At 34.3% G+C, this 22,015-nt stretch overlaps 1 protein-coding gene across 1 annotated transcript; it reads right to left on the bottom strand.

Moving 5' to 3' along the window:
* Positions 1–2,319: 2,319 nt before the first annotated feature.
* LOC128864649 (pickpocket protein 11-like) lies at positions 2,320–12,627 on the bottom strand. Its single transcript, XM_054104406.1, has 6 exons — positions 12,140–12,627; positions 10,499–10,804; positions 9,957–10,420; positions 9,667–9,835; positions 5,039–5,145; positions 2,320–2,532 (listed from the first exon to the last, which is right to left on the bottom strand). The coding sequence occupies exons 1-6, from the start codon at positions 12,625–12,627 to the stop codon at positions 2,426–2,428; spliced, it is 1,641 nt and encodes a 546-aa protein (XP_053960381.1). The 3' UTR covers positions 2,320–2,425.
* Positions 12,628–22,015: the final 9,388 nt, after the last annotated feature.

Below are 22,015 nucleotides of genomic sequence, written 5' to 3'. Positions count from 1 at the left end.
CCAAGCACGATTTTTGTGTCGTGGCGGGGGCAGCGCTCATAGGAACGTTCCAAGCACTCATAGAAGGAATCTTTGGTCGTATCGTCCTTCTCTTCCGTCGGGGCGTGGGCGCAAATTAGCGAGATGTTAAAAAAACGCGCTTTGATGCGGATTATTGCGAGACGCTCGTCCACCGGAGTGAACGACAGTACTTGGCGACGAAGTCTCTCTCCCACAACAAATCCGACACCGAATTTGCGCTCCTTTACATGGCAGCTGTAGTAGACGTCGCAAGGTCCTATGTTTTTCTTACCTTGCCCCGTCCATCGCATCTCTTGGATGGCAGTGATGTCAGCCTTTACTCTCACGAGGACATCAACCAGCCGGGCAGAGGCACCTTTCCCATTAAGGGACCGGACATTCCAGGTGCATGCCCTCAAATCATATTCCTTATTTCGTTTGCAGGGGTCGTCATCAGTAAAGGCAGTTCTCATCCGAGGCTTTGTACTTCTTTTCATTGGGGGGGATTTTTAAGTGGCGGGTCCCAAACCCGGCGCACAACCAGCTATCCTGGAATGCTTCGCCTTCTCACGTTAGCTCACTCCCGAACGGGTGTTCGGAAGCTAACCAGAGGATACGTGGGCTAATCCCGAACGTTGTGAGCTGCTTGAACCATATGTAGAAGAATCGTCCTGGCCACTCCCAAGTGAATGGCGATCAGTAACTTTCCCCACTTGCGTGGACTTCTACACATGGAACCATCCTCCAAATAAATTATAGAAGTTTAATATACGTTATCTCCTTTTTAAGCCTTTTTTGGGAGAATACAAATAAAAAAAATAAATAAAAATAATAATCATAACCTATGGTATATTCAAAAGAAAAATAAGTTTAAACTCCTAGATAAATACAAATACAAATGTATGTTAGGATAATGCTAAACAATCTAATTTTATCATAACTTTGTAAACTCCTATGTTAAAATGATTTGGGCAATAAATGAAATGAAATGAAATGAAATATTTTGTGACATTCAAAGTTAAAGTTTATTTTTTTAAATTCAATATGATTGGGGAATTATCTTCCCAGAACAATTCTGTATTAGTCAACTTACTTTAAGAAGCAAAACATGCGTCTGGATTTTTAGTTTTTAATTATTTTAATTTTCAAATTATTTTTCGAAATGAATCCCGCTATACTGGTATTACATTCAAAATATTCCGAAATTTCGACATCAGCCATATCTGCTAATATTCTGTGTGCCTCTTAGCTCGCCCCAGGTCGTTCGCAAGTGTTCGAGACTACCCATTTTGTGCTTCTTTTGTCGTTTTTCGGGTTGAGATAGATAATTTGTGTTGCTCACTAGCCCCAAGTCGCCCAGGAAAATGGTTCGGGTGAGTTTGTGAAAATTGTCAATTGAATAGACAACTGTTTTATGTAAGAAGAAGAGGAGCTAAAAATAACACCAAACAATAAGAAATAGCTTTGATGTTTTGCTTCAGCTGAGAAATCGCGATATGGGGAATGCAAAAGAGGCGCCCAAGGGGATAGATTACCAGGTTTGGCCAATCCACTATAATGAATAACGAAATTGCAAAAACGACGGCGAGTATCGTATTTTTACTTGAGAAGAAGTAAGATACATATTTAAAATTTTAAGGTCGATTTTGAGAATATATTAATTTTTTTGGTGGGCGTGCTTCTGGCAAACATTCGATATGTTGAAGTTTCTACCCTCCATATCATATATTCTGATTGTGAGTGACTATCATTCAATTGGCGCAATTTCAAGAGTTCACTAAAGGTATGAAGCATCAAATAATAGAAAAAGATTTTTTATAAATAGGGGCTTCACAGGCCATGGCACACCTTCAAGCGTATTTCTGTCATGAAAAGGTATCTTGTTCCACAAATTGAGAGGCCTACCCTTTTATGCCGCCTCCGCTGCTGTTCGGCAGAAATATACTCAGAGGCTTAACACCACCTCCCGAGTGGCGACTGCTATTTGGTAAATCTTTCCGATTATTCATTGGCTTTCTAAAAATCGAATCAAGAAAAAATTTTCGCTCCTCGGTTTTTAAGATCAAGATGCCTAGTAATTATAAAATGATAAAAGAGCAGGTGAAAATATTTTTTTTTTTTGCATTTTTTTATATTTAGTAAATCGGGAAGTAAAATGTGTTCGATGGCAGAATTAAGAATTAAATAACGAAACCAATACAATCCCCTTCTCGCCCATATAGTCAGCGACTAGAGAGAAACTTTAAATTTAAAACCTACTTCTGCTACCGGGCACCCTGTATGTAGTTACATTTATGGCATATATGCATAGGTGTGTTTTTAAAAATTTCAATTTTTTTTTATTTATTTAAATACATTTTTTCTTAATCTAAAATTAGATTTTTTAATTAAAATTTAATTTTTGTTTTTATTTAAATTTCAACTTTCAATTTAATAAATTCAAAAGTGACCTAAAAGTAAGAAAGTAAATAAATTCGAAAGCAGCCACTATGCTAAAACCCATTATCAATCCTAAAAGACCGCCAAAAGAGCCTGAAATAAGAGAAAAGAGAGAGAGAGAGAGATACGAGTTCAATTTATCACAATTCTGGTAAATCTTGTAAATAATTTTAAAATATGTTCCAGAATCACATACTACTATGGGCAAAAAGTAAGGTGAATGTATTTGTCAAAGTTCGCGGGACTAAAATTTCGCTCTAGCTATTTTTTTCATGAGTTGGCAGCACTGTTAATAACATCTGGGCCAACTTTCATGTGAATGTCATTATCATTAATATATTTACGCTTGTGTTTACCAAACGACCAAGAGTGCATTTTTCGATTTTTACAATGTCTGATTTGATTGAGCAGAGAAGTGGCATCAAATTTAGTTTGCGGAATAAAATTTCGGCTGCCGAAACATTTAGCATGTTGTAGAAGGCATTTAGTGATTCGACCATGTCGCAGAAAATGTTTATAAGTGGTACAAAGACTTCAAAGAGGGTCGAGAACGTGTTGATGGCTTGGAGCGCTCCGGACGACCATCGACGTCAACAGATGACCAACACGTCAATAAAGTGAAGGAGTTAGTGCTCAAAAATCGTCGGTTGACTGTTAAAGACCTTACTGATATGATCGGAATATCAGAAGGATCTGTGACAACCATTTTGAAAGACCATTTGGGCCTACGAAAAGTCAAATCTCGTTTGGTACCGAAAACTCTCAATTTCTTCGAAAAAAGTCGTCGCGTTGATGTGTGTGAAACAATGCTTTCAGACTATCAGGACAAGCTCAAATGCATCATTACGGGAGATGAGACTGGGATTTATGCTTACGACCCTGAAACAATCGACCAATCAGGCGAATATCGTGCTAAAGGCGAGGCCAGACCGAAAAGAGCACGTCAAAGTCGTTCAAAAATAAAGTTCATGATGACAGTTTTTTTCGATATTCGTGGTGTGGTGCACTATAAATTCCTTCCACCTGGCCAAACTGTTAATAAGGAATATTATTTGAGCGTTATGCGTCATTTACGTGAAGCAATTCGTCTAAAAATACCAGAATTATGGGCCAACAACTCTTGGTTTTTGCATCACGATAATGCACCGTCTCACACTGCACTCGTTCTTCGTGACCATTTCGCCAAAAATTCCACGCATATCGTACCGCAACCACCGTATTCGCCTGATTGGGCTCCGTGTGACTTCTGGCTATTCCCAAAACTCAAGAGACCATTTCGGGGAACGCGTTTCGAGTCGATTGAGGAGATAAAAGCTGAATCGAAGAAGGTGCTGATGGCTATACCGGCATGTTTCGGGGATTAGAAAAATCGTTGGCATGAGTGTATTTCATCGAGAGGGGATTATTTTGAAGAGAATGAAATTGATTTACAAAAATAAATAAAGATTTTTCATTTTACAACCAAATTCACCTTACTTTTTGCCCACAGATACGTTCGAGTATTGCCATAAAAATACAGATTGGTTGAAAAGTATTGGAAACAATACCCTTTAACCGATAGGGGAATCTAAATTTATATCTCATTTTAAATAATATCTCCTCCTTCATTTGAACACAACAAATTTAATTTCGATCTGAGTAGATTCGAATGAGTGGTCTTCTTTGTTTATAAGCCTCTTGTAGTTGACGCATCAGTGTATTTTTTCTCAATGGCAACAACCGAATATAATGAAATAAGAGAGTTCCCGTTAAATTGAAAAATAAAATTAAAAAAAAAATTGAAGCATCGATGAGTTTAAGAGTTTACTAAGAACTTTTTGTTTATAGATTATTTTCGTAATTTCTGTTTTAGTGAGAGTAGCATTTTTCACTCTTTTGGAATATAAAGTTTTGGGTTATATTCCAATTCGTAAAGGTTGTTTAACAGATTCCTGCTCTGTGGCAGTACAGTTCCAAATAAGAAAAACTCACACACATAGGTTTCGTTAAAACTACGTAACTCAATTTATTTGCTGTGTACTCTTTGAAGAAGAAAACGCAAGTAAAGAAATTTCAATTGATGCTACATTTAAAATTTTAATATTTGGAATTGTACAGAGTTGCATGAATATGTGGATTGATTCAGCGTTGCATTTGAACAAAGGTCCTAATAAAGTTGGTTTTATAGGAATTCTTCAACTTTTTTGTTAATTACTTAGTTAAGTTATTTACTAAGCAAATTATATTTCTTATTATTTTTTCATGATTTGTTTCTTTGCTTGTTTGGTTATGTATTTTTTTTTTTTTTTTTTTTTTGTTAAATCATTTTCTTTCAATTTGGGAAATTTATTTTCTTTGTGCTAAATTAGATAGGGTGTATATGCAGTTGTAGTATCTAGGTGATCTTCTAATTCGAATTATGTTTTATTAGGAGGATTGCGAGCTGTTGCTCAAACTATTTTTTATGAAGTTAGAATGACTTTGATTTTATTATGTTTTGTTTTTATAATTGGAGGCTATAATGATTTAGACTTTTTTAATTATCTAAATTACATTTATTTTAATTTAATAATTTTCAACCAAGCTGTATGCCTCTAAGATGTGATCATTAAATATTTACCAAGTGACGACAACCAATCTTGATATACATCCTTGCGATGGCGTTTAGACATCAAATCGCTGAAGAAGACGTGTAAGATTGTCTGTTCATTAGCATTGACCGATTCGCTGTGGAAAAGTATTGAAAATGTTTAGCTCTTGAATTGTACATGCAACCCTAAAATACATACAAATGCTGTATTATATACATATACATTAGACTGGCCGCAGCTTGTATGGGAAAAATAAAAATTGAAAATCCAAAAGTTTTCGGGTCGTAAAACATGAGGTTAGATGCAATAAAGAACGGTATATTTTTTCAGCCCGATCCGATGATGTCTAACCGTGCCCATTTGATCCCAAAGTATGGAAAATTGGAAAAAATCACAATATTTACTAATATTTTTTCGTTTCAAATTTTTTTGTTCGAATCTTATATTTTTTGATGTGATGCGATTTTAATTAATGATCTTGTTTACTTTATTGCGGTATGGCCCAATTTATATCGCGAAAGCCACCTGACAAAAGGCGCTTTCAGCACACATAACTGATTAGTGATACGTGGAAAATATGTCACCGTCAGTTGAATAATAGAAATTGTGTTTTATGAACGGTGTGTTGAGCCAGCTGCTAAATGAAATAATTATTTTTAAATTTTATGCAAAGGTACATTTTAAATAATTTTTCACACTTCACTATAATAATAAAAATAAAAATTTGTTTCAACACTTTGGTGATCACTAAACTATTCATCAACTGTTGTGTTCGCTGAATACGCTAAACGTTTGGAATTTTTACTCGACATTTGAATTAGTAGGCTTTGACATTGCATTCTTATTCAATGTGAATTTTTTTCTCGATATTTGAATTGGTAGGCTATGGCATTGCATTTTTATTCAGTTTCAGTTGTCTTATGCGTTTAATAGTACAAAAGTAATTAGTTAGTGAAAAAATGAGTTCAAAATCATTATCAGGCATTCCGAAAAAAGATTACGTTCTGAGCAAAAAATATTTCTTGTGGGTGAATGTGAAAGTGTTATTTTGGGGACCAAGTTGCCATCAATGAAACAGGTGCTCCAATTATTGTTTTACAAAATGAGGCACGAAAACTTGACTTTGGAAAGCAGTATGAAATACACGATTGGTGCCACGATTGAATTTTTGAAAAAAGTTAAAATTCCCACGGCGCAAGAAAAAAATTGTATTAAAAAACTTAAAAATCTTTACGAGGAATGGAGAAATTTACAAAAATATTCCAAGACTCCTAACGAAAAGTGTCGTAAAAATGAAGCAGAGTTTAAGGATAAAATTGAAAACTTTATATTTGACATTGCAGCCATGGATGCCCTAGGTATACCGAAAATGCAGGAAGATAAAGACTTTCTTTTGCTCCAAAGAAATAGAGGACGTCCAAGTAGTATGTATGGGGCCGATACTGTACTCACAAGAAAAGAAAACGCAAAGAGCAACGAATGGAAGAAGAAAGAAAGCGCGTTGAAAAGCATTTAGTTCATAGTAAGTTTATTAAAGTTAAGCTTTACTGGTTCTTTTTTTTTAATATTTGAAGACTCTGATACCGAGGATGCTGAAAAGGATATTTCAGCTGGCGAAGAAAATGCAGCAAAAGATATGAATGAAGGCGAAGATACACACGGAAGTAACATTAATTTACTACCGAAAAAGGCAAATCGAGGAAAAATTAATTTTATTGATGATAGAATGCTTGCATGCATGGACAAATGTAACCTCTCAACAAGAGATGCCATGCATTTGGTGAGTGCAACGGTTGCTGCCTTCATAAATACCATGCAAAATGTTAATGGAACGCCGTCAATAAAAATGGAAGATTTAATTCTTAATCGAACAACATTACATTCGATGAGGAGAGATTATCGTCGCAGACAAGCTCAAGAGATTATTAATGGATTCAATGTAATGGGTTTACTGAATATGTTTATAAGATTTTGGATTATTGACCTTTCTTTTTACTTGTTTGTAGATTCCCGAAAGATAGATTGTTTCTCGTTGTCACAGGAGAAAATATGGAAAAACTGCTGGGGATACCAAAAATTGAAAGTTCAACGGGCGATGCAATAGCTGCAGAAATATATAATTTTTTGTGCAAGTGGAAGCTCGATGATTTAGTGGAAATTGTATTTGATACAACAGCTGCTAATACGGGAGTTAATAATGGAGCAGCGTTCTTGCTTGAAAAAAGGTTGGGCCGAAATCTACTTTTCTTTCCCTGTCATCACCATGTTAGTGAGTTGCTAGTCAAAGCAGTGTTCGAACTAAATTTTGGCAAATCATCAGCACCGGAAGTTCCCTTATTCAATCGTTTCTCTAACAGCTGGAAAAACATTAATTCTAAGTCATTCAAAAGTGGAATATCGGAAAATGAAGTTCGGAAAGTCTTTACAATAGCTGAAGTGGAAATATTTAAGAATTTTCGTCTAACTGCATTAAATAGTCACCACACTCGTGCCGATTATAAAGAATTACTACAACTATCGTTGCTCTTTGTTGGGGAAGACGTACCAAATTTTTCACAAGTACGGTCACCTGGTGCAACATCACACGCAAGGTTTATGTCGAAGTGCCTATATTGCTACAAAATGTTTCTGTTTCGCGAACAATTCGTGTTAACGACTTCAGAGATAAAGAGTCTAAGAAGCGTTTGTATTTTTTTAACCTGCATCTACGTTCCATATTGGTTTCGTTGTGTGGATCCAATAGCTGCTCCACGAAATTACCTTAAGCTCATTCAAGATGTGATTGTATATTTCGATAAGAATGTATCCAATGCCTTGTTACATAAAATTAAAAATCATTTATGGTATTTGTCGGAAGAGGCGGTTGGCCTTTCATTTTTTGTGCGAAAAATGGTGGAAGCAATTACTAGCGATAAACAGAAGGAAGATGCTGTTCCAAAGAGAGTTGTAGCAACAATGTCAGAAATAACGCTTTACGGCAGCAAGAATATAAATGATTTTATTTGATCAAGAACTAAAACATTCTTTACCCGCTTAGGAATTGAAACAAGTTTTTTGGAATCAGATCCTTCAACATGGCAAGAAAGTGAAGACTATATAGCGGGAAAACGAATTTGTCAGCATTTGTCTGTAGTTAATGACACTGCAGAGAGAGCATTGAAATTGATCACAGACTACAACAGATCGCTTACTTATAGTGAAGAAGATAAACAGTACTTACTGCAAGTTGTTGAGCACAGGCAATTGTATCCGTCTTACACCAAAACATCTCTCATTACAACAATCAAATTCTTTAATTAAAATTTTATTAAATTAAAATAAATTATATAAATAAAGTTAAATTATATACATATTAAATTAAATTAAATTATACAAATTGGAAACAAAAAAAAATTTTGTAAAAATTGTGATTTTTTGAAATTGCCCATACTTTGGGATCAAATGGGAACGGTTAGGCATCATCGGATCGGGTTAAAAAATTACACCGTTTTTCATTTCATTATTTCCCGAAAATTTATGGATTTCCACAAAAAAAAGTTACGGCCAGTCTAATATACATATATGCTATAATATATATTCAGCTAAAAAATCGTATATTCTCCAGTTCAAGCAGTTCAAGTAAGGCAAAGGTTGACATTTTTGCATCATTCTTCTCCTCCGTTAATGCTTAGGCGCTGATAAGCGAAATATAAGGTGGGCCATGTAAAATTTACTTTTTGAATCGGCTATAAAAAAAAACTAATCAATATTTTTTGAAACTTTTTTTTTTATTTTAAAGATTGAACATTGTCATTTATGAATGAAAAATAATATCGTTCAAATGACTGCCACGACTGGCTTTACAGTTGGCCATTCGATCAACCCAATTTTTAAGCACATTTTCGATTGTTTGGGCTCCAATTTCATGAATGGCAACTTTGATTTCGTGTTTTAAAGCATTAATCGTCTCTGGATGGTTTGCATAGCATTCGTCTTTAACGGCTCCCTACAAAAAATAGTCCAACGGGCTTAAATCACAGCTCCGAGGCGGCCAATTGATATCGGAATTTCGGCTGATTATTTGGTTTTCAAAAACGGTAGCCAAAAGTTCGAGTGTAACTTTGGCAGTGTGACAAGTTGCACCGTCCTGTTGAAACCAAATGTCGTCCATGTCATCCTCTGCAATTTTTGTAAACAAAAACTCGTTGAGCATGTCACGGTAACGCTCGCCATTTACTGTAACCGCGGAAGAAGGAGAGGACTCACCACTTTGGAAATAGGTTTTCAATATTTTCCAATTTTGTTCAAGCGTATAGCGTCCCATTTCGTAAATGTCAAACCTTTAAGTAAATTATGAACACATCTGACGTGTCATTTGTGTTACTATTCTCAAAAAAATAGGTGGTTCAAAAAGCAAACGCTATATGGCCCACCCTGTATTATAGCATATTGATTTAATGCAACTTATGGCCACACGCTCGTGCACCGTTCCTCGCTCGTTGCCCTTCTTTAAACAGCAGCGTTAATATATGTATGTATGTGAAAGAGGCTTTGGTCTAACAATTTTCTAATTTATTTATAGTTCTATCTCAGAACTCAAAAGTATTTTTTCGGCAAAACTTGTTAGACCGTTTTTTATTTAAATATTTTTTCACATTTCCTCTTTCAAAAAACTTACTTTCCATAGCGCTTCGTAGAAACATATCTCGAATCTAATCGTCCTCTAGTTAATTCTGATGGGTACGAAGCAAATTCGCAGTCCGGTAAGCAGCCACATGGAAATTCGTGAGTTTTCTGCAACTTCATTAGTGTTCGATTGATTGTTGGTATACCCAATGTGAAAATATCTAAAAATCAAGATAATTAAAACTAATAAATTGCTTGAGTCCAATTTATTTATTGTATATAGTTCAGTTATTTAATGGGGTTGGTGAACTTGTAAAAAAATTCTATTGCAACTCTGCTTACCTCTCGTCTTCATAATGCAGGGCATTTGACTCAAGTCACAATTCCGAAAGCTGCCATTATTCGGTAAACCCATAGGTATGCAACCACAACGATTATAGAGAATGCTTAGACGACACTCGGACATGCAATTGATAAATGTATAACGTTTCATCAACAACAATTTCCTTTCGTGGGGCAATAAACAGTTGCGCAATTTACTATTCACTTTCTTAGCGTCATTCGACGCATATGTCGATTCGGGACTTATGCGCACGAAACTTTCATGCCCCGAACTAACTACTTTTTTACTAGAATTTTCATCCGGTAAACTGTACGGTCTATGAAGTAACAAACGAAAGCCGTAACTGCTTAGATAAGTGCCGAAATAATCATTCACCATGGTATTGAGTTCAAGTGTGAGTCCGGTGGAATAACCACAGCCGCTAACGCGATAGGGGTCTTTCGGAATTTGATATGCGATTTTTCTGAAGTGAAAAATAATTATGTTGGAAATATAGAAAGAAGTAAAAAAGTATGTAAGAACGAGTGAAAAGTATACACACCTTCGAAAATTAGTAGTGGGACGTCCGTAATAGTTAAATGAGCAGCAGGCGCTCTCCACAGCCTGAATTGGCTGAAAGAAAAGATCGCAACGTGCGCCACTACCCTGCCACATACATTTCGTTATCATTTCCCTACAATCGGGTGTGAGTTGTAGAGTTAATTTAGACAGAGTTATATTGTTAGCAGTAAGAACTTCGTCGAGAGTGCGGTAATCTTCTATTGTGTAATCTACGGCGAAGCTGAAGGGCATTGTTATGCGAAAAAGGCTTAAAAGTTTCTCTTCAGATACATTTGAGGGGCGTTTACTGAAAATCGAAGAATGAATGCGCGTGTGAGTATAAGTAAATAAATGTTTGTGTGTACATAAATGCTATCAGCAGTGGAATGGTGGTGCAAAATTAATCATCGTATTTTGATTTTGATTCACTTTTTTACTGATTCAGTTAAATTCAATTTTTATTAATTAATAAAAATGATTTGGAGTGATGGAAATATTTACTTTGACCATTTGCTTCCATTGCTTCTTTGCTTAGTTGTTTGTATACTGAAGCTTTCTAGTTCACAGGTGCGAAATTTGATTGACGTACGACGCTATTCGCGAAAATTATAAATCTTCCGATAGGGAAATTAACTTGCCCAAAAAATATAACCGAACGTTGAAGGCGTAATCTTCTATTCTATCATTCTTGAATGGTATGCGTATCTGGAACTCTGCTCCAGTTTCAATTCGCAGCAAGAATAGTGTGTTGCATTCATTTTGCACTAACTCATACATGATATTACACTGTAAGTATTGATTACTACTGTTTTCTTATTATTTCCAGTTGTTTTATGGATATTCACCTACAACTTGTAATTTTCTCTACTTATTTTATTTGCTATAGTATAAAAGTTCAGTTCATGATTTTATTATTGTAACAAATTGTTGAAGTATATATGATATATACATATACATATAGGTATATCTATATATATATAAGTTAAACAACCCCTTCATTTCACCGTTTTCCGTAATTGACTCCCTGTATGCATATAATATATGTAAGTAAAAGTTATTTAACATAAGAGTTTACACTAACATTAACATTAGCATTTAAATGTATACGTACATAATTATTGTTGTGTGCCGTAAGCATTAACAACAGTGAAGCGCTCACATTTGGGATTTGCAGGTGAGCAACACTGTTAGGTGGATGTGTATGCTAGATTCTATAACATAATAATTTAATATTTTTTATTTTTTGCCTAAGACAATGGGAAGCCAATCCGAAAACAAAATTTCCAAAAATCGGTACAGCCGTTCTCGAGTTTTACGAACAGAAATGAACGTATGCAGCACAGCAAAATGCTTTTTAATAGTTTGTCGCGGAAATACTTGTAGTTCATAAAAATACATTTTTGAAAAACGATTTTTCTTTCGGAAAAGTGCATTCATTATTTTAGACTGACATTTTTTTTTTGTTTCTTGAAAAATTAAAAAAATCCAACAAATCAAAAATAACCAACTTTATGTAAAGCACAGTTCACTTTGTGAGGAAGCACTAGCATTTCATAGCTGATAGTGTTAGTTTTAGAAAATATTTGTTTGCACGAAAAAAAAATACTGTTTGCATTTTGATGATCACAAATTTTTCACTTACAAGGTTTTAGCCAAATTCATTGCACTTGTTTTCGATATCTTATTTAAATTGCAAATGGTTACTGCCGGAAATGGTATATTCCAAGTGGGATAATGCGCAGTCTCAATCACCGTCACGGTAAGGTCCTCTCGATTCGAAAACCATGAAACAGTCACCAAAACAATCGAGATGATAATCGATACAATAACAGTGGCTATCCAAAAGCGACGCTCATTCGCCGTGGAACCTTTGAGGGTGATATAATTGAAGCCATGCAGCGATGTGCTATTGCAGTAATTGCGGAGATTTTCTGCAAACCAATGGCGTACTGCCGAAAAGACGGCCAACTGACCGAGTCGTGACACTTTGCGTTTTCTTTCCTTAGTGTGATTATTGTTGGGCGTGGCTTTAGTTGATTCAACCAACTTTTTATGCTTTGAATGATGTTTTTGCACATTAAAAACACGATTACGCCGCTGACTGAATAATGAATTGTTAAAGGTGGGCATTTTTTTTTTCGCTTTAATAAAATATTTGTAGCAAAAGACAAATTTTGACCGCAATGCGCACCGGTGTAATGATAACTGAGCGGATAGGGTAATAATTAGTGTGTGTCTATAGGATTTCATTAAACTTAGTACTTTGCTGAGTTAATTTAATTATAGGCAATAAAAGTTAATAAATGGATTTTATATGAAAGCACAAATGAGTGTATGTGTGTATGAAAAGGTTAAGGAAGTGCGGCATCAATTAACATTAAAGTGTATTCACATATTTTTGGCTTCAAGGGGCAGCTAATGATTGAGCTTGAACGCATTCAGACTTTACTAGGCGTGCTGCTGTCGCTATTTCCAAACAAGTAATGGCGTAGGAAAAGAGAAATAGTAGATTATTGCTTTTAATGATACACTTTCAATTCTAGGTGTCAACTACTTGTTTATATTCAATTAATATCACTTTCCTAATGTGCCCGTCGTAGTAAGCTCCTTCTCATCAGCAAATTACACAGGTGGTGCACAAAAGTGCTGTTGTAGTAAATACAAAGGCCAGCCGAATATTCCACCAAATTGCCTAATACCTATGCGTTATATATATATATATATGTATGTTGGTGCGTGATTACCATTCGGAATTCACAGGGAGAACGTAGGTTCGAATCTCGGTGAAACACCAAAATTAAGAAAAATATTTTTCTAATAGCGGTCGCCCCCCGAGTGTACTTCTGCCATGAAAAAGCTCCTCATAAAAATATCTGCCGTTCGGAGTCGGCTTGAAACTGTAGGTCCCTCCATTTGTGGAACAACATCAAGACGCACACCACAAATAGGAGGAGGAGCTCGGCTAAACACCCAAAAAGGGTGTAAGCGCCAATTATATATATATAATATATATAATATAATATTTATATTTTTTAAATGAGGAGACTACGCCTTAGACCAACTATTAAAATAAAAAAAATGTAGTATTTATTTGAAGATTTCTGATATTTTTTTGTGTCGACGTGGCGCAATAGCCAAAAAATAATAACTGAATTTTATTAATGGCTCTTCGAGATCATTAGTTTTTTGATCTACAGTTTTATATATGGCTCCGAAAGGCAGTTGGTTTGTAATAAGGGGCTTTTTTATTGTAGCAAATTTCGCAGGATTCTTATTACCTCATGTGGAACAATTTTTAAAATGGAGCAAAATTTTCACATACTTTCACAAGGAAAAAACTGTAAGAAATCATCTCGTAATGGTCAAAATAGAGATTTCTGTCTCTCAAAATTACTTTTTATTTAGAATTTCTCTATTCTAAAATGTAAAAAATAATAAATAAAAAATAATAATAAATAATAAATTACATAAATAATAAATAAAATTAAATAACTAATAAATAAAAAAGTATAAATAATAAAAAATAGATAAAAAATAATGAATAATGATTAAAATATAAATAAAAAATAATGAATAATAAATAAAAGTAACTAAGTAACAAGTAAAAAATAATCTATACTATTAAGGTGAATGTCTGTACGTTGTCCGCGCATCACTACGAAACGACAACACCAAATGACGTAAAAATTTTTATACATTCATATTTTCACCCAATGAAGGTAATAGGCATGTTTTTATGATGGAACTCCCTTCTCACAGCCCCCAGGCCGCGCCACTACTCTCATTCGTCACTGATAATCGAATATTTGCTTAAATTTAATCTTAAAAATCTTAGTTTTTCCTATTTCCCGCTATTTATAGCACACTCTAGATTTCATAGTCCGCATAAGCTGTTCAACTATGACCCAAATGCAAAGTTCAAAAACGGTTTGAGATAGAAAATTAATAAAAATAATTTTGCTTGATATTTTTCTGATTGGTTGTTTTGATTTTATTCAACGAGGCATAGCAACGGATGCTGGGTTATGTAATATTATGGCTATTAATAAAAAAATATTTTATATGAAATTATTGTTTGTAATTCTTTTATATACATATCCTAAATCCCTCAAAACTACAACTACGCGAGCGGGGCCGCGGGTTAAGGCTAGTACATAATAAATAACAGATAAAAAATAATAAATAGAAATATTTATATAGATAATAAATAAAAAATAATAAAAAAAACTAAACAACTGATAAATAAAAAATGGTAAATAATAAATAATAAAAAATAAATAAAAAATAAAAAATAATGAAAAAAATTAAGAAATAAAAAATATAAATAAAAAATAATGAATAATGAATAATAAATAATAAATAATAGATAATAAATAAAAAATAATGAATAAAAAAAATAAATAAAAAAATGTACAATAAATAAAAAATAATAAATTATAAGAACACTACAGCAAAAATGGACAAAGTTGAACAATGGTCACGAATTCCCATACAACCCACGAAAACTAACGACGCGAAACTGTCGCACTTATGGCTAATTAATAAAGGAATTTCCACGGAAACAGAAAATGCTATATTTGCTATGTAAGGTGGAGTAGTACCCAAGCAAAATTATGTAAAGTACGTCATCAGACAGCCCAATGCTCCGGAAGACATATGTCGTAGATGTGGCGGCCACGGCGAAACTCTAAACCAATTCTAGCTGGGTGTACTCTATTAACAAACTCTTCCTACCTTAAACGGCACAACGATGTTGCAACTTGCGACTTGTTCAAAGGTACGAGTTTGCCATACCAATGCATGAAGATAACCCGTGCACAGAGAAAATCAACCTTCGAATTGGGGTTTGACATCAAGCGGCAGTGGAAATTAAGAAATTAAAAAATTATATAGCCACTGATCATATCGGCCCACGCACTCGTTCACGTATATCTGACGGAAAACCTCAAGAAGCACAAATTGGAGAAGCACCTTATCTATGACCTTCAAAAAGCGACTCTGCAGAATTCTTGCCACTTCATAAGAAATTTCCTTCAGTAAATTAGTAATACATATTTATTGTTATATTATTTACACCTATACCTAATAGTTCTATTTTAATTTAGAGTACGATAGTATAAAAGCTTATTAAAACAATGTGAACATTTGACTTGCAGCAAAGCTGCCGCCAAGTTGTGTAAGTGTCTCCCAAAGAATGGGATGTTTGTTGTTAAACTTAAATCGTTGCATTTTAAATAACATACTATCATAAAAATAAGAAAATATTCGTATAAACGGATCAACTTAATTTTTAAATAGAGATATTTACCGAACTTTTAATAATTAATTGGTTCTCCATTTTTATTAGTAACTTCAAAAACTCGTTTTGGCATTGACTTCACTAAATTTTGCAGCAAAGTACGGTCCCAATCTTTCCACGCTTCTCAATCATCAATTTGAGCTCTAGTACAGTCTTATACTGGCATCCTTCACTTTTTGTGTCCTCATGCATTCGCAGAGGATTCAAATTGAGTTTGCATGCAGACCAATTCATAATCGGTATGTTGTGTGCTCTTCAAACCATTTAAACGATTCTTTGGAAACGTGAATGGCAGCATTATTTTGTTGGTAAATGACGTCTTCATCCATTTCATCATCCAAAAATGAGGTAAGAGCGTCGTCCAACAATTTACTGTATATTTTAGAATTCATTTTGTTTGACTCAAAGCAAATATAGGGTCGGCCATGTAAAATTTGCTTTTTGAATCGGCTATAAAAAAAAAAAATCAATATTTTTTTAAACTTTTTTTTTATTTTAACGATTGAACATTGTCACTTATGAATAATATCGTTCAAATGACTGCCACGACTGGCTTTACAGTAGGCCATTCAATCAACCCAATTTTTAAGCACATTTTTGATTGTTTGGGCTCCAATTTCATGAATGGCAACTTCGATTTCGTGTTTTAAAGCATCAATCGTTTCCGGATGGTTCGCCTAGCATTTGTCCTTAACGACTCCCCACAAAAAATAGTCTAATGGGCTTAAATCGCAGCCTCGAGGCGGCCAATTGATATCGGAATTCAAAAACGGTAGCCAAAAGTTCGAGTGTAACTTTGGCAGTGTGACAAGTTGCACCGTCCTGTTGAAACCAAATGTCGTCCATGTCATCCTCTGCAATTTTTGGAAACAAAAACTCGTTGAGCATGTCACGGTAACGCTCGCCATTTACTGTAACCGCGGAAGAAGAATAGGACTCACCACTTTGGAAATAGGTTTTCCATATTCTCCAATTTTGTTCAAGCGTATAGCGTCCCATTTCGTAAATGTCAAACCTTTAAGTAAATTATGAACACATTTGACATGTCATTTGTGTTACCATTCTAAAAAAAAATAGGTGGTTCAAAAAGCAAACGCTATATGGCCCACCCTGCATTTGAAAATGTCCCCCTCACCATAACGCTGCCACCCACCAAAGTTTATTTTTGACAAACATTCGCCGTTGTTACGCGAATCGTATAAATCCACTGTACGAGTCTGGGCCATGGGTTGCATTTTTTTTTTTTTCAATGGAGAACGCGACATTTTCCCCCTGAGTTTTTCACTGTATGTGTTTTTGGGTGAACTCTAAACGCGCTTGTCTGTGATACGTTTTCAACACAGGCTTGCCACCGTTTTTTGCCATCTTACATACTCTGTGCTGCGTAAAATTTTGCGATGGGTCGGGTTGTCACTGCTTCTCTTTTATTTGTGTCGAATTTAAAAAACTTTTCGGGGCTTCCTTTTTAATTTGGTTTACTTGGCGGTTGGTTAGTTTTTATTGCATTTCGTAGGCTTTCTGACGCCATAACTCTTGCCTTTTTTAAAAGAGCTCACCACTGCCTCTTATCTTCCGATTTTTCGTCTAATCTATCGCTTTTCAGAATCGTTCAGGTAATTTTCCTTTGGCATATTGATAAAATTCTTAAAATGCATATTGATAAAATAATTTTGCATTTGAACTGTTAAAAAAGCTTATCAATTGTCAATTTAATCCAACAAATTGTTATTTTTTTTTATTCACTTCAATGTTTTCGGCTTTCTTATTCAAGTGTGTTTATATGAATGTGTTTTTATTTTTAGTATGGTATTTAAAAAGCGACGGTTTAAGTATAACGACAACACCAAAACTTTAATTTTGCATGTCATCTAAATTTCCGTTAGTTTGACGAGCAATATGAGTTAGAAGTTGTTGTGAGCAATGCATTGAGAGAGAAGGTAGTAAAGCTAAAATGAAGAGCGCGTTTATACGAACATATGCAGGCAGCATCAAAAATTTTAAGTTTTTATATTTTCACAGATTTATTCCATTTGTTCACAAAATAGCGAAACATAGCTGCGCTGTTTCCATTTTTTTAGAGTTAGAGCAAACTCTAAATGCAAAAAGTAATTTCGGGCTACTCAACGCACATCCGAGTATAGGGCTAATTTCACTTTAGATGTCTTATGTTAGCTGTTGGGCTAACATAGTTTATATGTACATATATCATAGTACCCTTTCCGCTCACTTTGCCGAAAGGTTTCAAATATCGCGTAATATTAATTGCCGATGTTATCTTGTTGTATGCAGTAACCAAGAATGATAGAAAGAAGATTGCTCCCATCAGAGAGTTTGCTGAGTTGTGCAGTATTGCCAACCATTTGCTCTTCGCAATAAATTAAGTGCTTTTTTATACCGAAAACGCGAAAATTTTGAAGTTTCGTGTTTGTTTATTTTTTTTTTAATTTAAAGCTACCGAAACTTTAGGTTAAAAAAAACTGTATTATTATACAAAAGAAGGTTAAAAAAGGTCCCTCTGAGAAGATTTTAGTGTTAATGAAAATTAGTTGGTTTTTATAAAATTTGATATTTTGAAAGTGTGAATTTAATTTTTTGCTCCTTTTAAGGTTATGGAAGAATATTAAATGTCCCTCTCTCAACTCTTCTTAAGATTGAAAACTTTTTACGCATTTTAAAAGGCGTTTGAATTTACTGAATGCGGATTAAAACCATAGAGGTGTAATCGTTTCTTCCGGCCATCAATCCTTAGTGGGACATAGGCCATCAGAAGGTGTATTCATTATAAAAATAAGCAACAAAATACCAGAAAATACTAAAGAAACCATACTGACATTTTTACAAAAAGAGTAACTTATCTAGTTACATAACCTCAAATATAGCAAATAAGTCGTTCCCTTAACAAAAGAGTCTGGCTTGGCAAAAATAACATATAAATTAAATTGTACATAAGCATAACACATTTATTAAAAAAAAACGCACAATCTAAAGACAATTTGTCACGCATACAAAATTCTTTAAATGATTCAATAAAAATTTGGTATTTTATATTCTTTAAATGGGCATTTTAGTGCGTTTTTATATCCAAAGTCAGGCAACACTGCAGTAGCGAGAGAGAGATTTGACTGCCGAAAGCAGAAGAACACCAACAACGCCTGCAATCGCGGGCAATGCCACCAGATGTTAAAAAAAGTGAAGCTAAATAAAACTAAGTGAATTATTGAACTAATTTAAAAAAAATGTATATTTTACAATATTATAAACATTACTTTTAATTAGAACAGGCTAGAAAAATGTCATGAAGAATGAACTAAAACTCTCAGACTAAATAACAAAAAAAAATGCTAAATCAAGTTACGAAAATGGTAATCTGGCCATACTGGAGCTAAAATCACATAACTCGTTGTCAAATTCGCTGAGAGCACAGTAACGGGACCACGATAGGCGCCATCTCATTATTCTTTCCATCATGAGCAGTAACATCATTGCAGATAGTGTTGTTGTTTTGTAGTTATGAAGCTCATGTTAGTCAATTCGACTAATAATTAGCATTTACGTAACTTTCAGCCTTCTGTTAGCAACATTTTGTTCTCGAATTAGAGAACAAAAAAAGCTTGGGTTTTTGCAATAAAAACATATGTAAATATGTGGAGAGCACACAAAGGTAACGTCTGTGACAACTGCTATTAAAATGAAGAAAGTATAATTTTATATTTTTTAAATTTATTTAATTTTTAAATTTAATTTTATTTTTTTATTTTTGCGTTTATTTCTTTTTTTTTTTCCTTACGGGCGTATATTTTAAATTTCAATATTTAAAGTTTAAATAATAACAAAAGGACAAATATTTTATTTTATTATACTTAGAACAAATAAAAGTAAAAACATATTAACTCCTTGTGGTCGTATGCCTACTCTCAGCTACCACAGCAAGGAACTATACTAATTTTATACTGTATTTCTTTCTAGAGTTAAAAATCTTGGTTATCCTTCATATTCTTACATGACATGCATCACTGCTCTTTCAACGGAAATTAATAATACGGCCGCAAAGGGTTCAACCTTTGTTGTTGATCGTTGCTCAAGAACCGTTGCTCAGGCAAACTTTCGTTTTTGTAGCTAACTAATACACTTATAAATATGTTTCTATGTATAAGTACATTAGGGCGCTGCTTATTTTTGAATCTTCGAAAAGTCGGCTCATCAACTCGCCATTTACTTTTATGAACCTAAGTAATGAACGCGTGATTTTTTTTATTTTATTTGGATCGACATTCAGAGGTTGCTACCCCACGTGCCGAAGTTTGAGAAAACTTCTACATTTGAATTAGTTATATGAACGTGATAAATAATCCCATTGAATATCATCTGACATAGCCGTAAGTTCTTATATACTTAACGAAATAGTGATCGGGCCAAAAGAAGTAAGCAAAAAAACTCGTATTTTTTATTTCGTAAAGAAATGAATGGTCATTTAATTTTCACTATACAGCTTATCTTAGTTTTTTGATGTAGCTAAAAACCAATTAGAGTGTTTTTAAACAATAACAATTGACTAAAAAATTTCGCGGAACTAAATAATGATAGGACCAAAAACAATAAATGTATAAATTTTATAAAAATTAACCGATTAAAATTAACGCCAACATTTTAATATTTTGTGGATGTTAGTTATGACTTGCTGCAGTCATCATGGCATTTAATTTGCCTGCTTTTTGGCGATATTTCGATCCATTCGACCGCACTCAGTTCGGATTACATCTTTCAATTGTTTAACATTTTCTAATTGTCGTCCATTGTTGAAAACTTGTTTTGATAGGATGTTCAAAAGATTTTTATTTATCCCGAATAAAGGTTTGGACTACAAGCTGGCCAATCTAATAATAGACTACCATGAGACTTAAAAAAACCCTAGTTCTTTCGCGCTGTGAACTGCTGCGTTATCCTGTTGAAATATCCATTCGGATTCACTTACTTTATATACGAAATCAATAAATACCTCGTCCAACAGCTCTACATATGTATTTTTTGGCATTCATTTTTGTAGAATTTACGCAAATGGAGGCTTCCCATAATACCCAATAGCAGTCCAAATCATTAGCGAATCGCCGCCGAAGTTTCGATTCATTGCGTTTCTTTAGCTTTCCGCTTGTCGTGTCAATATTTTTTATGATTTTCGGGACCATCAAGACAAAACTACTTCTCGTCAAAAAATATTACCCTTTGCCACTCTTCGTCCCAAAACTGGTATTTTTCTGTAAATTTAAGCCATGCTTCTTTATGGCGCATTTTCGGAGTGAGATTAATGTACTCACGTTCTGTCTGCTTTTAAAATGAGTTAAATACGTCTCACAGAAACAGGGCCGTAGAGAGCATATCCGGGCCCCGGGGGAAAATTGCAAATGCGGGCCCTTTCCAATGTTGTCTAATTCATATAAATACGTATAATCTCGAGTCCGGTCCCCTCTGAAAACTCCGGGCCCGAGGGGAAAAGTACCCGATCCACCCCCCCCCCCCCCCCCCCTCTCGTCGGGGGACGTTGAAGTTAAGTGAGTGCTCAATTGCATTTAAGCAGGCTGTGCATTTTATTCACAGCAAGCCGACGTATTTTTCTTAAGTCTCGTTGAGAAATTATTGATTTTCTGCCACAAATTTTCGTCTCCTGTTTTCTCCATAAATTTTACCTAATTTTAAATAATGAAGCACTGCATTTTGTGTCTATTTATTTTTGTGGACCCCACCAAAACGCAGTCTTGGGTATTAGAGTGTTAAAAACAACAAATGACTCTATAACTGTTTCGAACGGCAACATTGTTAAGGGGTCCTGGTGGTCTAGAATTTAGAAAAAATAGATATTTTCTTATATTTCGAAAGTATAGACTTTTAAGAATTTACTGTCAAATTTTTGGAAGGATATTCCTAGTATTTTCTATTCTACAGCCGATTTAGCAGGTAGAGTCAGATTCGTCACGCGGTCACTCCTATGTAAAACTTTAAACTCAACTATCTCAAACTACCAGGCCGAAGCGTTATCAAAAAAAAAAAACTATTCAACCGAATCGTCTGAAAATTTAATGTATTGTTCACAACATCAATGGCTATCGCCCGTACTAGAATCATATTATTATTTGAATTATTTGGTATCCAAAACTGAAAAACCCCCGATTTTTAGAGTGTCAAATTCAAAACCGCGTCATTTTGTAAATTTTTTATTTTTATTCT

Source organism: Anastrepha ludens, chromosome 5, assembly GCF_028408465.1.
Source record: "Anastrepha ludens isolate Willacy chromosome 5, idAnaLude1.1, whole genome shotgun sequence".
Taxonomy (NCBI): domain Eukaryota; kingdom Metazoa; phylum Arthropoda; class Insecta; order Diptera; family Tephritidae; genus Anastrepha; species Anastrepha ludens.
This window is presented reverse-complemented; position numbering and strand designations above follow the sequence as displayed.